The following is an 18686-nucleotide window of genomic DNA, read 5'->3' on the forward strand; positions in this document are numbered from 1 at the left end:
GGCACCCAAGTTTGCAAAAGAAGCATGATACTCCAGCATATTGACCTCACTATGCAATACAAGGCAGCAGAAGGTAAGTGCAGGAAACATTTCAGTTTTTCTTTTTCGATCACCGCGTTCAGAAGGGGCTTCTATGGCTATGGCTTTCAGGCCCCGAGAGGAGCTTTTACGCCCATGGCGTTCAGACCGCCTATCAACTGATGTTTGCTTGTTTTTTTGGATGGCTACTACATTTAGGATTATTACTCTAGCTTAGTGACTGAATGAAAGACATTAGCCCTCTAAATGCGCCAATAAACTGGTGAATTGTTTCAAATGAATACAGGCTTCAGATTTTTAGACACAATCTTGGTGATTTCATGGAAACAACAAACTCTCTACATAATCTACAATACATGGCAGCAAGTTGGTGGAGTTACCAAAGCAAGGGAAGAATGGATAGGCGACACGAGCTGCAATTTGACTCAGAGAGCACATGAAACATCAGGCTATCCTATGCCGTTTGGAGAGATGGAGTTTGGAGTAGCTGCTTGCCGAAGATGAATATATTGCTAGATATTCAATGACCTGAAGCACAAAAACTAAGTTCAGTCCTTTATCGAAAGCCAAAATCAAGGCGACCACATGAACACATCTAGTATAGTATGAGATAGAAAATGAGAGAACTCCATCAGGCCAAATTACAGTTATGGTGTATCCAGCAAAGGTGATACAAAAACATCTGGCAATATGCAATAAGACATTTATACTGATACTCGAATAATCAAATGAAACTTAAAGTGATTCTGCAAACGTAAATTAACATCTCACCTTATTAGTACAGCCGCAGTTTCAAGCACCAGATGCCATCTTAGACCAAGGAATATATGACGTTCATCAACTAATTAGCAACTGATGTGATCCAAGTAGTACAGGGAGTAACAGACTCCGAGTCGTGGAACAAAGACGTGTTACTTCATCTAGACATGCAAAGAGCAGAACATAAAATTCCTAATCAGGGCAAAGATTTATCTATCTAATAAGCTGAAAGCGCAAACGTGATTTATATTCTTTTCCGGAGTAAAAGCATATATAAACTGAGGTAAACTGGAGGTCCTATAAGAAAGCATGGGTGGCATAAGAACAGTGTACTACAGAAAACAAACGAGTTGAGCGAGAAACGGTACCTTGCCTTCTGATGCCTGCAGACCACCTTTGATTATTTCAGGATGGCCGTCTCATATCGACCTCGCTATGAGGTAGTACAAAACAGCAGCAAGTAAGGCAGGAAACATTTCAGTTACATAGCATACAGATTACATCACACAACCTTCATTTTCTTCTTCTCACTTATTAGCAAAATCCAGAAACCAGACAAACATCGATCATCCTTACTCGAAGAACACAAATTAATCCCAGAAGCGTAATAATAATTTCCTGCGTACACTGCAGAGACTGAATTCAACCTAGCACCACTTCAATTTGGGCGATGGGGCAGCAGACTCTATCCAGAACGGCGCGCTTCTCCTCGTCACTCCACTTGCTTCGCAGGGTCACCATCTCCCAGCCGCAGGGCTCCTTCTCCCTGACATGTCCATGCTTGAACAGAGCAACACGGCTCAGCGCCGTGGACGCTTCCACGGCGTACCTTACAAGGTGAAGATGCCTCTCTGTTCCCTGAAAGCCGACGACCACCAGCTCCTTCAGATGGCGGTGGTGGCGCGCGGTCGAGGGCGGCCACGGCGTCTTCCGGCACGGCTCCTCCTCGGGTTTGGGAACATGGACGTGGATGCTCTCAAGCAATGGTGCTGCGTCGATGAGCAGGTGCGGCCCTGAGCCCGAGACATCCCAGGAGGAAGGCACGTCCGCAATCAGCAGCCTCCTTACGTTGGCCATTTGACAGACCGGATTCTTCAGGGCGATCCACATACCTGGCCCGGTAATCCGCAGGGCGAGGTCCGTCATGCCGGCGGCGCCTTGAAAGAACCGCATGAGGATGACAGAGATGGTCTCCAGCAGTCCAGCTTCGAGTTGTACCGGAAAGAACCTTGATCAACGGAGAAGACGAAGCTCACATGCTCGAGGCAAGGGGAGGCGGCGGAGCTCAACAGAAGGTTGGCGTGCAGAACACTAAGGCTCTGGAGCTTCGGGAGAGAGCGGATCTCAACTAGCATCAACGGGCCGTCCAATAGAAGCTCCCTGATTCCTGACATGGGTGCGTTGAGTATCAGTGCAAAGGCTCTGCTTTTGTACCCGCAGCGGATGAGGTGCAGAATCTGCAGCTGCGGGCACGCGGCAATCACCCTCCGGTAGACGGCCGCCGGCGTTGATCTGGGCAAGTCTTGCAAGACGAGCGTGGTGAGCGCGGTGAACCCCTCAAGCGGCGGGGGCAAGCAGTTGGAAAGCTTGAGGCTTTGCAGGCGAGACTCGCCTGGCTTTCTGCTGATGCGACCATGGGGGAGATCGTAGGCCGGCGGCGTGTTCACGGTCCGCTCGGTCGGCGTGGCAACGACCGCGAGATCCTGGACGCCCCAGGAGTCGACGGCTTCCACTATAAGGCTGTTGATGCAGGCCGAGGTGCTGTCTTCGAAGATCTCGAGCGATAGCCTATTCACACGCCGGTGAAGTCCGCTGGCCAAGAGGCTCCGGACAGAGGCGACCATGGAGCGCATGGCGCGGCGCTGGTACCGCCCGGCGATATCCTCTAGCTTTCTGGCAATCTGGGCTAGTTGCAGCGATCTCGTGGCTTCGCCGCGGCGGAGGAGGCATCGGCGGTAGCGCTGTGGCAGTGTGTCGGTCACTTTGAGATCCAGGGCGGTGATCTCCCGGGGGAGGTGAGCCCAGCGCTTGGAGAGCGCCGCGGCGCCGTGTGCGGTGCGGCTGTCGAGACGGCGCAGGATTAGGAGGAGCAGGTCGTCAGGGAGCGCGCTGAGACGGTCATCGTCGCAGGCCCGCCGGCGACGGGAGAGATCCTTCCGAGCCATTGGACAGCAGCAACAGGGCTTTGCTGGGATGGGAGGCGCGAGTCCCCGGCGGTGGAGGTGGCGGTGCGGCGGCAGCGGGGCAGGGGAAGGAAGAACGATCCGTGCAGCAGACCTGGTCCTCTGGGCCGGCCCACCCTTAAACGTGCGGGCGCGGTTTGGAGACCTCCTATGCGCCGCTCTTTGCGTCCGATTCGCACGCGCCGCACAGGAACAGCCCCCGAATGGCCGGCCCATCGTCGCGACGAAACAGCGAAAAAATCACCTAAAATGACCCTCCACCTGGAGCTAGTATACCCTTGTCGCTGACCAGGCGAGCTAACAAACTCCTTCGGTCATACGTATGTTTTTTCTTTGAGCAAACCTTCGGTCATATGTAGCGCGCGTACTTTAACATATCATCTACTCCCTCCGTTCCTAAATACTTGTCTTTCTAGGCATTTCAACAAATGACTACATACGGATCAAAATGAGTGAATCTACACTCTAAAATATGTCTACATACATCCGCATGTAGTAGTCATTTGAAATGTCTAGAAAGACAAATATTTAGGAACGGAGTGAGTACTACATATCTAACACCCCCACCTAGAAACCTTAAACATTGGATATGTTCAAAATTTTAAAAAAATCAAAAATTGTTCGCGTTTGCTGAAAATGTTAGAAGAAAAACTAAAAATCTTGAACAAAGTTTTGATAAAATGAACACTTTTTAAAATCCCGAACATTTTTTGAATTTAGAGAACACAACTTTGAAATCGAGAACAAAATTTGAACATTAACATTTTTTAAAGCATGAACATTTTTTAAATCTTGAGAAGAAATTTTGAAACGGAGAACCAATTTGGAAGCGCGGAATGTATTTTAAAGCATGAACATTTGTTTTGAATTTGAGAATAAATTTTGAAACGTAGAACAGATTTTGAAACGTAGAACAAATTTAGAAGCGCGAACAATTTCTTAAAGCACGAACATTTTTTGAATATTGAGAACAAATTTTGAAAAATCCCGAACAAATTTCGAAGCACGAACATTTTTTGAAAACGTGAACAAAAAATTGAAGTCTGGTACATTATATTAATTTTCGAAAGTTTTGAACTTTTTTGTGCAATGAGAACAATTTTTGAATTCTGAGAACATTTTTTTGAAAACTGAACATTTTATGGAAAGGCAAACAAAATTTGAATATTTTGAAAAAAGAGAGAAAAGAAAATTAAAATGAAATAAGAAACCAAAGAAAGAAAACGAACAGAAAAAAAGAAAAAAAGAAACAGAAAGGAATTTGAAAATGTAAAGAACAAAAAGGAAATAGAAAGAGATGAAAAAGGAATTGGAAAATGTAATAAAGAAACAGAAGAAAAAAAGAAATAGAAAAAGGAAAAATCAGTGAAAAACCGGTTCAAGAACCTTCTCCCAAAACCGGTCAGGAACCTTCGAGAAAGTACCCAAAACCGGATACTGTAGCGCGAGTACTATCTCGTAGTTGGGCCGGCCCATCTTGATCTGTAGGTAGCTCGCCTCTGTGCGTTTCGCTTGACATTCTGCCGCAACGAGCGTCCGTCAGGATATTCCGTGAGTTTGGTCTCGCCTGAGGGAGCGCCATACTGGCCGGGCCAGCTCGTGGGAGGTCTCAACCTCGTTTTTTTTTCTGTTTTTCTTTCACTTTTTTGTTTTCTTCTCTGCTTTTTGTTTTTCTTTTTTTTCACATCCAAATATTCTAAATATACTCCTTCCATTCCTAAATATAAAACCTTTTAGAGATTCCACTATGAACTACATATAGAAAAAAATGTTCCTTACATATACAGAAAAATTATCCAAAAAATATAAAACGTGTATGAAAAAAGTTGATAATGTATTTTAAAAAATGTAAATATGGAATTTGAAAAAAAATTTACCATGCAACAAAAAAATGTTAAACATTTATCAGCAAATATTTATGATATATGCCAAAAAGACACTGTGTATGGAAAAAGTAGTCCTCATATACAAATTATTTCAAAGAATGTTAATCATCTATTTAAAAAATGTTAACGGGGTACAAAAACATGTTCCTGATGTATACAAAAAAGATGTAAAACGTGTACTAAAACAATTGAACAAAAAAATTGATACAAAAATGTTAATCATATATTTCAATAATTTTAAACATGTATTAGAAAATGTTCCCGATATATATTGAAAATGTAAAATGTGTATGGAAAAAGTAGTCATGAAACACATTTTTATTAAAATTTTAGTTGTATATTTAAAAAAATGTTAGAGGTGTAGAAAATGTGCGTGATTTATATAAAAAATGTAGAATATGTATTTAAAATTTTGAAAAGAAAAACACATTTTTATTAAAATTTTAGTTGTCTATTTAGAAAAATGTTAAACGTGTAAAAAAAGTGTGTGATGTATATGATAAAAACGTAGAATGTGTATTTGAAATTTTGAAAAGAAAAACACGTTTTTAAAGAAAAATGTGACAGTGTATCAAAAACAGTTTAATTATATGTTTTAAAGATTTTAAACATGTTCCTAATATATACCGAAAATTTACAATGTTTATGAAAAAAGTATTCATCAAATGTATTTAGAAAAAATATTAATCGTGCATTTGGAAAATATTAAAAACGTATAAAAGAAGTCTTGATCCATACGTGAAATGTGCAAATGTGTGTGAAAAAATGTAGCCATGTGTTGCAGTAAAAATAAAAATGAAGAAAGAACAACGAAAACCGAAGAAACGGAGGAAAGAACAAAATAAAGACCTTGGAAACAAACAAAGAAAGAACCCAAAGAAAAGCTTGAAAACCGATGAGGAAATGAAGCAAAACAAATAAAAACCACAAATGAAGAAATAAAGAAAGGAAGAAAAGGAAAATAGTGAAAACCGAGGAAAGAAAGAAAGAAAAGAGAAAAAAATGCAGTGGAAATTGAGAAAAGGAAAAAAACTAATTTTCCTTTTTGCGGGAACAAAGTAAACTAGTGAGAAAACCAAAAGAAAATTGAAAGAAAGCAAAAAACAAAAGAAAAGAAAACGAACAAAAATGCCCAGTAGCCGAGTGAACAAACTAGTGAATGAACCGGCGAGAAAACGCGTTAAATGGGTCGACCCATACCTCCAGATACTTTAGGTGAGGCGAGACCATAAGCGAGATATAGCTCTCGTGATCGTGGGCCGTGACAAGCACGTGTGCCTCTTCTCGAGGCCCAAGCATGATACATTAGCTAAACGTGTCGGCCTGGCATGCCAGGTGTGACGGCGACCCACGTGCTATTTTTTTATTTGGGCTTTTTAGACTTTTTTTAGGTTTTCGGATGTTCTAAGAAAAGGGGGGCTCGGCTTAGCTCGCAGCCCACGGATAGCCCTAAGCTTGTCGTGTGTCGGGCCAAGCATGTGACGTGCCAAGCATGCGTGCTTTTGGGCCCGCCCATGAAGCACGGGTCCTTTGACCAGTTATACCCTGGAGTACTAAAGACCAAAGAAGTGCAATGTTGTTTTAATTTTTGATGATTTTCTTGGTTTGGTTTTTCTTTTTTGAATAGCGGATCATTATAATACTCACCAAAAGTACAAAACATCACATAATAAAATTTAGAGACAAATACACCGGTGACTAGGGAAAGCCTTCCTCCCCTCACTCTTCACCGGCGAGTCCGTGGATTCGTCTCCTCTCCGCCTGCCGCTTCGGCGGCCGGTGTCGGGGAGGGGGTTTCTGGTACCTCGAATCCGGCTAGGTAGATAAATAGGTTTTTGTCCTCCTCAAGTTCGTCCGTTGGGATGGATTAGACGCAGCTCCAGCGTAGATCCTTGCCAGCTTCTCGGGACGGCGAGCTTAGGCTTTGTCATCTTGCGTACGCAACGATGTTATTTGGTGGCAAGTTCTTTAGATCTATTCAAAGATTCAACGGAGATGACTGCGGCTCCAAGGCGCTGTTCCTTAGGCGCACGTGCACAAAGACTTCTCAGTTGTCATCGACAAGGTCAGACCGGCTCCAGTATGAGAGCGGTGACAGGGTGCGTCGGCGACTCGTCTGGCGGCGGCAATTGTCGTTCGGTGGTCCATTGACCTTGATGTGATTTTTATTATGCTTGTGGTGTTTTATATTTCCGGTGAATCTTTATAATAGATTTGATCTTTTCGTAAAACACACACACACCGATGATACATCAAGTTGCATAGAATGAGCACTTTAATGCTTAAAGTTAAAAAATTGGTGCACAAACTTTTTGTGGTGCAATTATGATGCAAGTTTCATTCAAAGCACGAACAAATCTGTGGTTGGATGATTAGAGAGACTATGGTATCCCCAGCCCATCAGAGTTCAAGTCCTGATGCTCGTATTTATTCCTGGATTTATTTCAGGATTTCCGGCGATGTGCATTCAGTGGAAGGAGACGTTTTCATCGACGACGAGGTGCCTACGGTGAATTCGTAAATTTCAAGATGATATGATGACTCAGTCTTTCGGAGATGTTCATAGGAATAAGATGCGTGCATGTGCATTCATAAGGGGTAAATGTATGCGCATTTATATAAACACTTGCATTTGTACTAGGTTAAAAAAAGTTTCATTCGTTGCCGTCTACAACGCCTACATGGCATGCACTGTGGCGGCTGGTCCACTGATAGTGACTGAAAAACAATTGGGCCTCCTTTGGTTCATAGGATAGAAATTATCATAGGAATAGGAAAATCATAGGAAGTGAGATCGCATGTATCTCACTTCCTATAAGAAAAGAGATGTCACTTGATTCATAGTATAGGATTTTTTTTCCATTGAATTTAGGCTAATATTTTTTTCCCTTTGAAATGTGAAGGATTGATTCCTATCCTATATAGGAATAGAAATCCTTTCCTACAAACCAAAGGTCTTAATAGGAATTTTTCCTACAAAAAAACATATTTTCTACAAATCCTACAAAATTCCTCCAAACCAAAGGAGGCCTTAGACTTTTCTCTTATTGCCCCTCCCCCCCCCCCCCCCCCCCCCCCCCCCGCGCCTAAAGGTCGAGACAAACAAGCTCCATAAACCGTTACAGAGGGAGCGGATTTTGGGGTTGTTTAGTTCTAGGACTAGCATTGCCATATCTTACCACACATTTTTGCCAAGCTTACCTAAAGTTAGTTCATCAAAATAAGAACCACAAGTTGGCAAGCCTAAGAGAATTTTGCCACACTTTTTGTGTGTATGTCATGTGGGATCCAAGTGTGGCTTGCCTAAGGTATGGCATGAACCAAACACTCACCTAAGTTGATCAAACTTGCCTAACTTTAATTATGGCAATCTTTGGCTAAGTTAGTCACAAACCAAATCTTTTTCCCGGACCAGAATCCTTGACTTGGCCAGATCATTACAACTTCAAAAAATTCTCACGCCCAAGGGAATCGCGTAGGTTTCAAGTATCGACCCTTCTGCTGAGGCCAACGGCGAAGAACCGGAGGTTCAGATGGGACGGTCGTCAGTGCACATGGACAGGTCCTCGAACGTTCGTCAGTGCACATGGACAGGTCGAGAAAATTTCCGTTGACCTTGGAACCTTCACCTGTTGAGATGGCAAGCACTCCTTCACCCCGGACTTGTTTTGTTTTTAGATGCACCCCGGTCTTGTAGTAGTAGTACATTCGAACGGGACATATATAACCGAGCTGGACTTTTTTGGACAGTAAACGGTAGAAAATTCCTGCTGCACTTATTTTTGTATTTTTTTTGTATACAAGCAATTAAAAGGAAGAAAAGAACAAAGAAAACAAGAATAAGAAAGACAAAACCATGTCTTCAAACCTTCTTCTAAAGCTATTGACCAAAAGCTTTCAATTAGTGGTATTTTTTTTAACGAGGAAGGGAGGAGCCCTGCCGATTTCATTTAGATAGGAAAAAGAGTTTATCTGGTTTATAAGAAAAACTATATCGAAAACCAACAAACAAAAAGAATAGGAAAGAAAAAACAACCACTAAAACCAAAGCAAAAAGAACACCACCACCTAATCGCTATTTTACCCCAAAGCGATTGTGAGCAAGATCTTCAGAAACGCCTTCAAGAAAGGAAACAACGTCCAAGAAACACCGTTGTCACCGGCATCCACCCTCGCCGATCAAAAGGCTTTCGCATAGTACCGCACACAACCTTCTCATCAAACTTGGGATGGGTCCGACCTAGCCCACAACCTCCAATCGCAACTTCCCTACTGATTGACTGCGACCAAATGAGAAGAAGTATTTCTCGACGATGCCACCATGAAGCATCACCGACAACGACCCCGTCAAAGAACAAGGCTTTCGCCTAGAGCCTTATGCCTCGCCACCTCTTGCCCTAGGAAGGAGCCGGGTTGTTGTGAATCGAATTCAACAACAGTGAACCGGGTCTATCTTTTCTTATCATTGATTGCAATTGGTCTATCTTTTTTATCAGAGGTTGAGTCGATCATCAGAAGAATAATTAGGCCAAAAATGAGGATAAGTTTTGAAGAAAAATAAAAGTTGCAATGAAGAGAAGCAAATGAAACATTTTTATAAAAATTCTTGTTAAGTCGAGAATGAAGTTTTCATTCTGTACATGTGAATTATTAGTAAGTACTCCCTCCGTTCTAAGGTAAGTGACTCAACTTTGTACTAATTTTAGTATGAAGTTTTTTTTTGAAACGGAGGCAAAAGATTTGCCTTGTCCAATAATTAAGCAGAAGAGAATTGCCCAATTAATTAATGGAAACTGGATGAAAACCGTCACAATTCATTGAGCGGCACACATAGAATACCTCATACACCCCTTTCTAAAGAGGGCCTCGTCGAGCTAGCACACTCGTGTCATCGTCATCACTTCTTCTCAAGCGGCGTCATCGGCATCTCTAATTCCGGAGCAAACGACTCTGACTTCACCGTAGAGGTCATGTGGAGACAATGAAGCTCCGCGCAAAACTCGGCCACCCGCGTCGAGGACGGCGCAGCTCCGACTCTGACAGAGAGCTACGAAAAAGTAATATGCAAAGTTGGCGCCGTGAAAGATCGTCGAACAGACCACCTGCTTCTCGTCATCGTTGCCACAGAGGGCCCTCCTCCGCAGCTCCGACTTCACAGCAACAAACAGACCAAGGCAATCCCATGAACACGCCGAAGGAGAGCCGACTAATGCAACCATTGACGTGCCTCCGACCTCGCTCACTGCCGCCATCGTTGCCACAGAAGCCTCGCCGCCAACTCACCACTCTGGCGCACCTACCACTAGTCCGGTAGTCCCTCCAACTGATCCCCACCTCCAAAGACGAAGCCATGAAGAGGTGCACGGCACAAGACACCGCCATCGTCTGATCCATGAATACACGGATCTTAGGTTTCCCTCGGAGAAAGGGTCGGTACGGAGATGAGCACTCACCACGGCAATACCTTCAAGAAGGTCACGACGCACACTAGCGCCGCCGTTGCCGGCTCCGGCCAAAACCAGAGTCAAAGTTTTCGCCCGGTGTAGTTGCACAACGCCCTGATCAAACCAGCTGAACCTCCTGCAATGCATCACCACCCGCAGATCAGCTTGTCGATAAAGAACAGATAGGAGCCGCCGCAGCCAGCCTCACTGTGCGGATGCCGCAAGCGTCCAGCCATCGAATCCAGCCGCCAAGCCAGATCCGACCACGGCTGGCCGGATCCAAGGCCTCCCATCGCAGATTGAGCCACCGTAGTTTGCCACCACCAAGCCGTCGTAGGCTGCAGTGGAGCAACGCCCGAAGCCATATCCAGCCATGCCGCAGCACGCACCTGCGCCAACGCACGCCGGACGAGAAAATGCGCCCCTCGCGCCCGCGCCCCGCCACTCCTCTGTTGTCGTGTGGTTCCTCGTGGCGGACGCCTCGCCGTGCCGCCCAGCGGCCAGGTCCGAGCCGCCCCGGGCCGTCTCGCACCTTGCCCATGACGCACCACCCTTGGGCCTCCACGCCGTGCGCCACCCAGAGCCTTCACACCACACGCCCATGCCTTCCCGAGACCCTCCGCCGGCAGCAGTTGCCGACGCCAGCCCACATCTGCCTCGGGGAAGAAAGCCCAGCCGATGAAGCTCGCAGCCGAGCTCACCGGATCCGACGCGACTGCGCCACAGAAACAACCCCGCCGCCCGGACTTTGCTCGATGACGCCCTCCGACGACGGCAAGGGGAGGTGGGGAGGTCCGCCGACGATTGGATCTGGGCGCCCCGGTGCGGCCGCAGGAGCCGCACGATGGTGATTTTAATACAAAGTTGAGTCATTTATTTAAAATGAAGGAAATACTCACTCCGTCTCAGCTGGCCTTTGTTCATAGGAATGGATTCCTATTCCTACATAGGATTGATTCCTATCCTCCATATTTCATAGGAAAATAAAAAAAAGCCTAGACTCAATGGAAAATTCATTTGGTGTCAACCAAATGACATCTTGTTTCCTATTTCTATTTATAGAATTTGAGATACATGTCATCTCATTTCCTACAAGATTCCTATTACTATGATAATCCTATCCTATCCTATGAAGCAAAAAAGTCCTTATTTTGAGACGAAGGGAATAGTACAGTAGCTTAGACCGGGAAAGAGATTGCGAGCTCAAAGGTGGAAGTTTCACCGGTAAACAACCCACGTCGCGCAGACGAGCGCGCGGCACGGCCACTCCTACACGAATCAGTTTCCCCTGCTAGTAGACTACAATGATCAAAGGTGATTTGACCAGAGAATCGTTAATATATACTGGCATAAAGCGACAAGGCGCCACCGGGCCAGTGCTCAGCCAGAGGCCTTATTCGATTCTCTGATTCTCATATATTGGAAAAACTGGTGTCCAATCCAATCGAATCCTTGGCGGCCGTCCCAGTTACAGTATCTTCTTGGTTTTACTCTACTGGAAAAACAATTAATCTACTCGTCTTCATGGAGCTCGGTCAGGGACTCAGAGTCATTCTTTTTTCCACATACTTTTCTCTGCAACGGAGATGGAATCCACCGTGACAGTGTGGCGCGCACATCGATTCCCCGCACTTAATAAAATCCAGGCACATTGTTACCACATAGGTTGCGATAGCAGCCGGTGTACGTCAGACGCGTCGCCGAGCACGCTAATAGCCAAGGGAACCGGATCCTCTAATATAGAAAAGGAAAGTCACAATGCTACAGTCCTAACCTAGTGTAAAATGAAAAAGGGAAGTTAGAAAAGGTTAGTAGGTATTAGCAGGTTGTTTACTATTGATATTTACTGTAGATATAAATAATTTAAAATTAATTTTATTTCACCATCAACTTATTTGTGTGTAATTACTATAAATGTACACACTAGATTATCAATTTGCAAATTAATTTAAGTCGTTTTAGGCTCAACCATATGAATAGAAAAAAAAAGTTAATGTATTGTAACTTCTCTAACTTCCCTTCTCAATGTTAGAGTATCCGGTTCCATAGCCAAGGTGTTTGTCTACTCCGGCTGCGCATTCCGAAACTGGCCGGATCGGCACGCAGGCACGCACGCATGTTTCTCTCGTGAGGCGACGGTTTTGGCACGTACGCACGCTCGGTTCTGAAGCAGTTTCTAGACACGGGGAAACAGTACCCGCCGATCCGTGATCGCTCGACGGGTATCTTCCCGACTGTTGATCGTACGGCGACGGGCACAGGCTCCATGTCCAGTCTCGCTCGCTCTGCATGCACGGCGGGCGGCGACCACTGGCCAGTGAAGCGTCACCTTTACCTAATTACATTTATCGCGCCTCACGTCGGTAATACTCTGTTCGGACGGTAATAATGCAGAGACGGTTTAAAAAGAGCGGACAGGACGGAGAGTACTACCCTGTTCGGACGGTAATAATGCAAACACGTGCCCGATTTACACATGACCCCACCGAGAATTAGTATTTTAACACGACTCCGCCCCCGGTCTGTTTCCTGCGAAATAATGCAGAGACGATCCATCACGAGGGGATAGCAGGCAGCAGCGCGGAAGCGACACAAAAGCGGACGAGATAAAGAGATCGCAGTAGAATCCAGTAGCTTGGCGACGAGACACTTACGCCATTACAGTACCACAAGATCGGGTTAACTTCGACCGTCCCAAAGTTTCAACGGGCAGCCGGCGGATCACGATGAGCACAGGGGAACACGTGACGTCCCGTCGGTGCCGTTCGCACGTGATGGCGCCAATTAGCGCGGCCAGCCTCCGTTGATTAATCGACTAATCATAATCACCGTCTCGTCAGACTGTAAACCAAGAGCTCCGGTAAAATATCCTCGTGTCCTTCCCTCAAGCCCCTATTAATAAACCCTCACGCTCTTGAGCGGCTGCACACACGCGCGCGCGCACGCACACGCAAGAGACCGCCAGAGCCCAGCGCAGAAGCAAGCAAGCGAGATCGAGATGAAGGTGGAGGTGGTGGACACGACGCTGGTGGCGCCGAGCGAGCCGACGCCGCGGCACACGCTGTGGCTCTCCAACCTCGACCTCGCCGTGCCCAAGACGCACACGCCGCTCGTCTACTACTACCCGGCGCCGCCCCCCGCCGGCGACGGCGACGGCGACGGCGAGAAGGAGGAGGGGTTCTTCGCGCCGGAGAGGCTGCGGGAGGCGCTGGCGAGGGCGCTGGTGCCCTTCTACCCGCTGGCGGGGCGGATGGCGACGGGGCCCGAGGGGCGGCTGGAGATCGACTGCAACGGCGAGGGCGCGCTGTTCGTCGTCGCGCGGGCCGACTTCACCGGCGACGAGATGTTCCGGGACTTCGAGCCCTCCCCGGAGGCGCGCCGCCTGCTCGTCCCCTTCGCCGCCTCCGGCGACCCGCCCTGCCTCCTCGCCATGGTCCAGGTACGGACGGCACCGGACCCAATTTAATCGCCCCGCAGTATTTTCTCTCCCGTTTATTTTCGCGCGCGCGCCGGTGGAAACTCGGGGAGGTGCTCTGTACGTACGCCGACTGACTGTTCGCCCTCGCTGTCGCGTGGGGCCCCGACACCCAGGCCCCACCTCGACAGTGAGGCGTACTAAGCTCCCAGACAGTCGTGCGACGCAGTTACCGGATGTTGGATCGAAACCATAATCTTTCTTCTTCCGAGGACCTACATATTGTTTTATCTGCGAGGTTTAAGAAATGCTAGTAGCGTGGAATCTATCTATCTATCTCCATCTGCATAAAGAAATAGTAGAAATAATTAGTAAAATGATTCCCCCCCAAAAAATTTATTAAAATGATAGAACCGGATGCTGGCTTTCTTGGACGGATTGGCAGTCTGGTACGCGAGCATCCTTGGAAATCTTTGCATGACGTGTGCGTGCATCTTATTTTATTTATTTACTGTAGTATTTAGTCGTCGTTGATCGGAGAGAAAGATTACTTGAGCTCGTGGCTATGGCGTGTGATTCACTGTGGCTTGTACTAGGTGCCAATAATTTTGCTAAAGGTGAGCGATGAATGCTTGGGGGGTGCGCTGCCGCCGCGTACGTGTTGGCGTGGCGGTTTGCACGAACTCGGCCAGCCACGGTAGGGGCGGCCTAGCTAGGGAAGTCAATAGTACTCCCATCAATTATGGGCGGGTGGCACTCCCGGGACGGATGAAGCAGATGACGCGCGACTTTGGATCGAGCCGTGTCTCGTGGCAACGACGACAAAACCGGGGGGACAGGGCCACAGGGGATGATCTCATCTCATCTCATCTCGCTTGGTTGGAGTTGCGAACCAACGGCGGCTTGGACAGTATAGCAGCGTCTGCTTTGGCGTTCATAGACCATTTTCAGTGATGAAATTTCTACTAGCTAGCTAGCTAGAAATCGTATCATGTGCTGTAGTTGACTTCACGATCGAACCCAACCTTTTCTTCTGGTCAGGGAGTGCACTGTGGCACGCACAGGACGGCTCACTGATTGCCGGCGCGTGAACGTAACCAACAGTCAGTCCACCGGTGAGGTGAGATGACTAGTGACTAGTAGGACACGTCTTGGAAGTAGCGGTACTCCAAGGAAGCTCACTGATGTGCATAATCAATTCCCCGAGCGAAAAACTCGGGGCTTCTGATCTTGACTGTCGCGGTACTCCGCTCGTCGTCGTTGTCTTGCCAAGCACTCCAGTCCAGAAGCCGCGCCGGGAGCGACACGGCGCGCAGGTGGTCCAGCAGGGGGCATGGGCGCCTGCGCGCCGCGTCCACAATTTTGGCGCCGGGTTCAGTGTCCCAGTGTCGTGCTGGCCTAGCCTCCGGTGACATGTTTCTTTCACCGTCAAGATTCATTCATTTCGAGGCACAAGACGAATGAAGAAGAGTCGTAGAGGAGGCCTTGCTTTGCACATTTACGATCATCTCCTACAAATTTTCTTTGTGCTAATCTGTCAGTTATAGTACAGAAACGGGACCCCAGGAAAATCTTATCTAGTCCTAGTCATCTAGATGATCCGTTGTCCTTGCAAGTCCGTGGGATCCATCCACGACCTCATCATTCAGCCCAGCTCATTTCTCATTTCAGGCTTATTTGATCGTCCAAGTCTTATCTTTCTCCGGATCTGGCCACGAGATGTGCCTCCTTTGTGCCTATCCGCATACAGCGACCACTTGCCGCAGCTGCATTTGATCTGAATCGTTGAGGTGGACGTCGAACGCGACGGCTCTGCTTTCGGCTTTAGCTTCCCCGAAAAGCGCCGCATAGTTACCACTTAGCCGGAGGCGTCGCTTGCTTCTCCGATCACTCGATCAGGAGGGTGCGCCTGCCGACGTGCCCACATGGAAACCATATCTTCCTTCTAGATGGCTTCGTTACTAGACGGTGACATGTAACATTAATCTACTGGTAGTTATCGGTTGCCTGCATGACGGATAGGGACTGCAACGAGGCTCCGCGATAGCTGCCTGGAAGCTGGCTGATTCTCATCGACATGATCAATCTTTTTGTGTTTTATAAAAGTCTGCAGTTATGGCCTGGTTGCTGTCGTGATACCGCCGAAGGCTCCATCGTCGCTGTTGACAATTTGGACAGAGAGTGAGTAGTCGCCGTCGTATTACAGTACACTATTATTGGCGCGTGTGTCAAGCAGGCGAACCATGCTAGTATTTGAGTATGGTTATCGCGTGACGTCGATCAGAGATTTTATACAGTAGAAAAGTTCAGAGCTGGGCGGCTGCACGGTGTTTGAGCAGAGGAACAAAGAGATCGATGACGTGAATGGGAACAAGGATATCAATGATCGTGCCATGTCTTACGGTTATTATACTGGACGCAAAATGTAACCCGTGGGTTTGGTCTTGCAGGTGACGTTCCTCAAGTGCGGCGGCGTGGCCGTGGGCACGGGCATGCACCACGTGACCATGGACGGCGCGGGCGCGATCCAGTTCATCCGGACGTGGACGACCCTGGCGCGCGGGCTGGACGCCGCGTCCGTGCACCCGACCCCGCCGGTGCACGACCGCACGGTGCTGCGCGCGCGCTCCCCCCCGCACGCCACCTTCGAGCACCCGGTCTACTCCCCGAGCAACCTCAACGGCCTGCCCCGCCCCTTCGTCACCCGCGTCTACGCCGTGTCCCCCAAGCTCCTCGCCGGCATCAAGTCCAGCTGCGCGCCCGGCGTGTCCACCTACTGCGCGCTGACCGCGCACCTGTGGCGCGCCATGTGCGTGGCCCGCGGGCTGGCCCCCGACGCCGAGTCGCGGCTGCGCGTGCCGGCCAACATCCGGCAGCGCCTGCGCCCGCCGCTGCCGGCCAACTACTTCGGCAACGCCATCGTGCGGGACCTGGTGACGGTGCGCGTGGGGGACGTGCTGTCGCAGCCGCTGGGGTTCGTGGCGGAGCGGATCAAGCGCGCGGTGGCGCGGGTGGACGACGCCTTCGTGCGCTCCGTCATCGACTACCTGGAGGTGGAGTCGGAGAAGGGCAGCCAGGCGGCGCGCGGGCAGTTCATGCCGGAGACGGACCTGTGGGTGGTGAGCTGGCTGGGCATGCCCATCCACGACGCCGACTTCGGCTGGGGCTGCCCCAAGTTCGTCGCGCCGGCGCAGATGTTCGGCAGCGGCACGGCCTACGTCACGCAGGCGCCCGACAAGGACGACGGCGTGTCCGTGCTGTTCGCGCTCGAGCCAGAGTACCTGCAGTGCTTCGAGAAGGCCTTCTACGGGGAGTGACCGACCAAAGCCTTGTACGGTGATGCGCCTTTCAAAGAGCACCAAGAGCCGCCTGGGAGTTGGGATCTCGAGTCCGTCGTGTGGAGTGCCGTCCATGTGCTGTATCATAACGCAACAGATGCTGTGGAAGTGTCGAGGTTGCTGCTTGTTTCTCGCGCCTTTCTTCACTACTACTATGTGACATTCTGGGCTAACTATTATCTATACAAAGTCTGAATGAAAATGGCCTCAGGTTTGGCTCTCAACTCATTTGTATTTGTAATCCAAGGAACGCCCGTCACCATCGTCTGCACAAAAGGAGCAATGCTATTATTGACACACAAGTGCTACACTTTCGACACATCAGCCCGTAGCTTAATTGCGTATGAGTAGGTTTAGCATTTCTGTTATCTGGACTACCAATTGATCTATGCATAATAGATACATTTATTATACTTGAAGAAAAAAGAGAGGCAAATAGCATGCTTAGTTCATGTAAACATGCTGACAAAGAATGTAAAGGTCCCGTCTCACTCTCTACTTCGTCCAACCTCTCTAGAGTGAATAGCAAAAAACTACCACATTACGGGCTATCGTTCCGGAAAACTACTGCTTTTTTTAATTTTTCAAAAAACTACCACAAAAGTGGCTGGCTGTTCCAAAAAACCCGAGTGGCCGAACGGTTAAGATTTAACTGGGGTTATGACATGTGGGGCCCGCCCGTCAGGGTTTTGTCGGCCACAGTGCTCACGGCGCGCGGGTGACGGCCGTTAGGGCGCACGGGCCATCCCGACCAGGTCAAACGGATCCGGCCCGCCCTCACTCTGTCTTCCCCCTCTCTGTCTCCCTCTCTCTCGTGCGCGCCTCCCTCTCCGATGGCGGCGGCGGCGGCGAAACTAGGCGATGGCGGCCATTCAACGGGTGGAGGTGGAAGGGGGGATGGAGGCGGCGAGTTCTCAGAGGTTGATAACTGGCTGGGGAGCGGTAGCTTCGCAACCCAGCCGGCGGCGCCGCCGCCGCCGCAGCGGACACCACAGGCTGCAGCTCTGATGCAGGCTCCTACGACACAGGCTACACCGCCGTCGCCTGATGATTGCCAGTTCTCACTTGAGTACAGAGCAGCGAGGTCTCTTGCTAGGGCTATGCATGCAGATCCGGCCAACTCCCAGCACTGGGCCTCTGCATTTGGAGGGGTGAAGTAAGTTTTTTTCCTCTTATGAGCTCCTTCAACAGTTTCTGCATTTCTGCTTGTTCATTTCAAACAACATAGCATAATTTAGTTAGTTTTTTGACCAAACCCTAGGTTGATGCTGCTGTGATTCATCTTAGAACATGAATATGCACTGAATAATAGTTGAGCAAACACTCTGTGGCATGTTTTGGATGCAACAGTATCACTTAGCACTGAAGGATTAGTTAGATTTAGTAGAAATGCATGGTGGATTCAGAGAAGCATTTGTTGGATTCAGATTCCTTACTGTACTTTATAGTAGTGTGCACTGAATTTTTGTAGCAAAAAACACTTACTTAGTTGGGCTTTTCAAATAACATATTATGTAATGCAGGCTGGATGATGAAATTTGGGATGTTAGGCTGCATTTCCAGGGCAGAGATAATATGGAAAGGAGATTTTCTGTTTCAGACATCACATTTCTGAACTTGAT

The 18686-nt window shown here is 48.2% G+C and overlaps 1 protein-coding gene and 1 pseudogene across 1 annotated transcript; one reads left to right on the plus strand and one right to left on the minus strand.

Annotated features, from left to right (window-relative positions):
* Nucleotides 1–1419: 1419 nt before the first annotated feature.
* LOC123107093 (uncharacterized) lies at nucleotides 1420–3069 on the minus strand (annotated as a pseudogene).
* Nucleotides 3070–13228: 10159 nt separating this feature from the next.
* Nucleotides 13229–17288, plus strand: LOC123103848 (putrescine hydroxycinnamoyltransferase 1). The gene is made up of 2 exons (XM_044525531.1): nucleotides 13229–13750; nucleotides 16177–17288. The coding sequence occupies exons 1-2, from the start codon at nucleotides 13310–13312 to the stop codon at nucleotides 17041–17043; spliced, it is 1308 nt and encodes a 435-aa protein (XP_044381466.1). The 5' UTR covers nucleotides 13229–13309; the 3' UTR covers nucleotides 17044–17288.
* The last annotated feature ends 1398 nt before the right edge of the window (nucleotides 17289–18686 follow it).

The sequence above is a fragment of the Triticum aestivum genome, chromosome 5A (assembly GCF_018294505.1).
Source record: "Triticum aestivum cultivar Chinese Spring chromosome 5A, IWGSC CS RefSeq v2.1, whole genome shotgun sequence".
NCBI lineage: Eukaryota > Viridiplantae > Streptophyta > Magnoliopsida > Poales > Poaceae > Triticum > Triticum aestivum.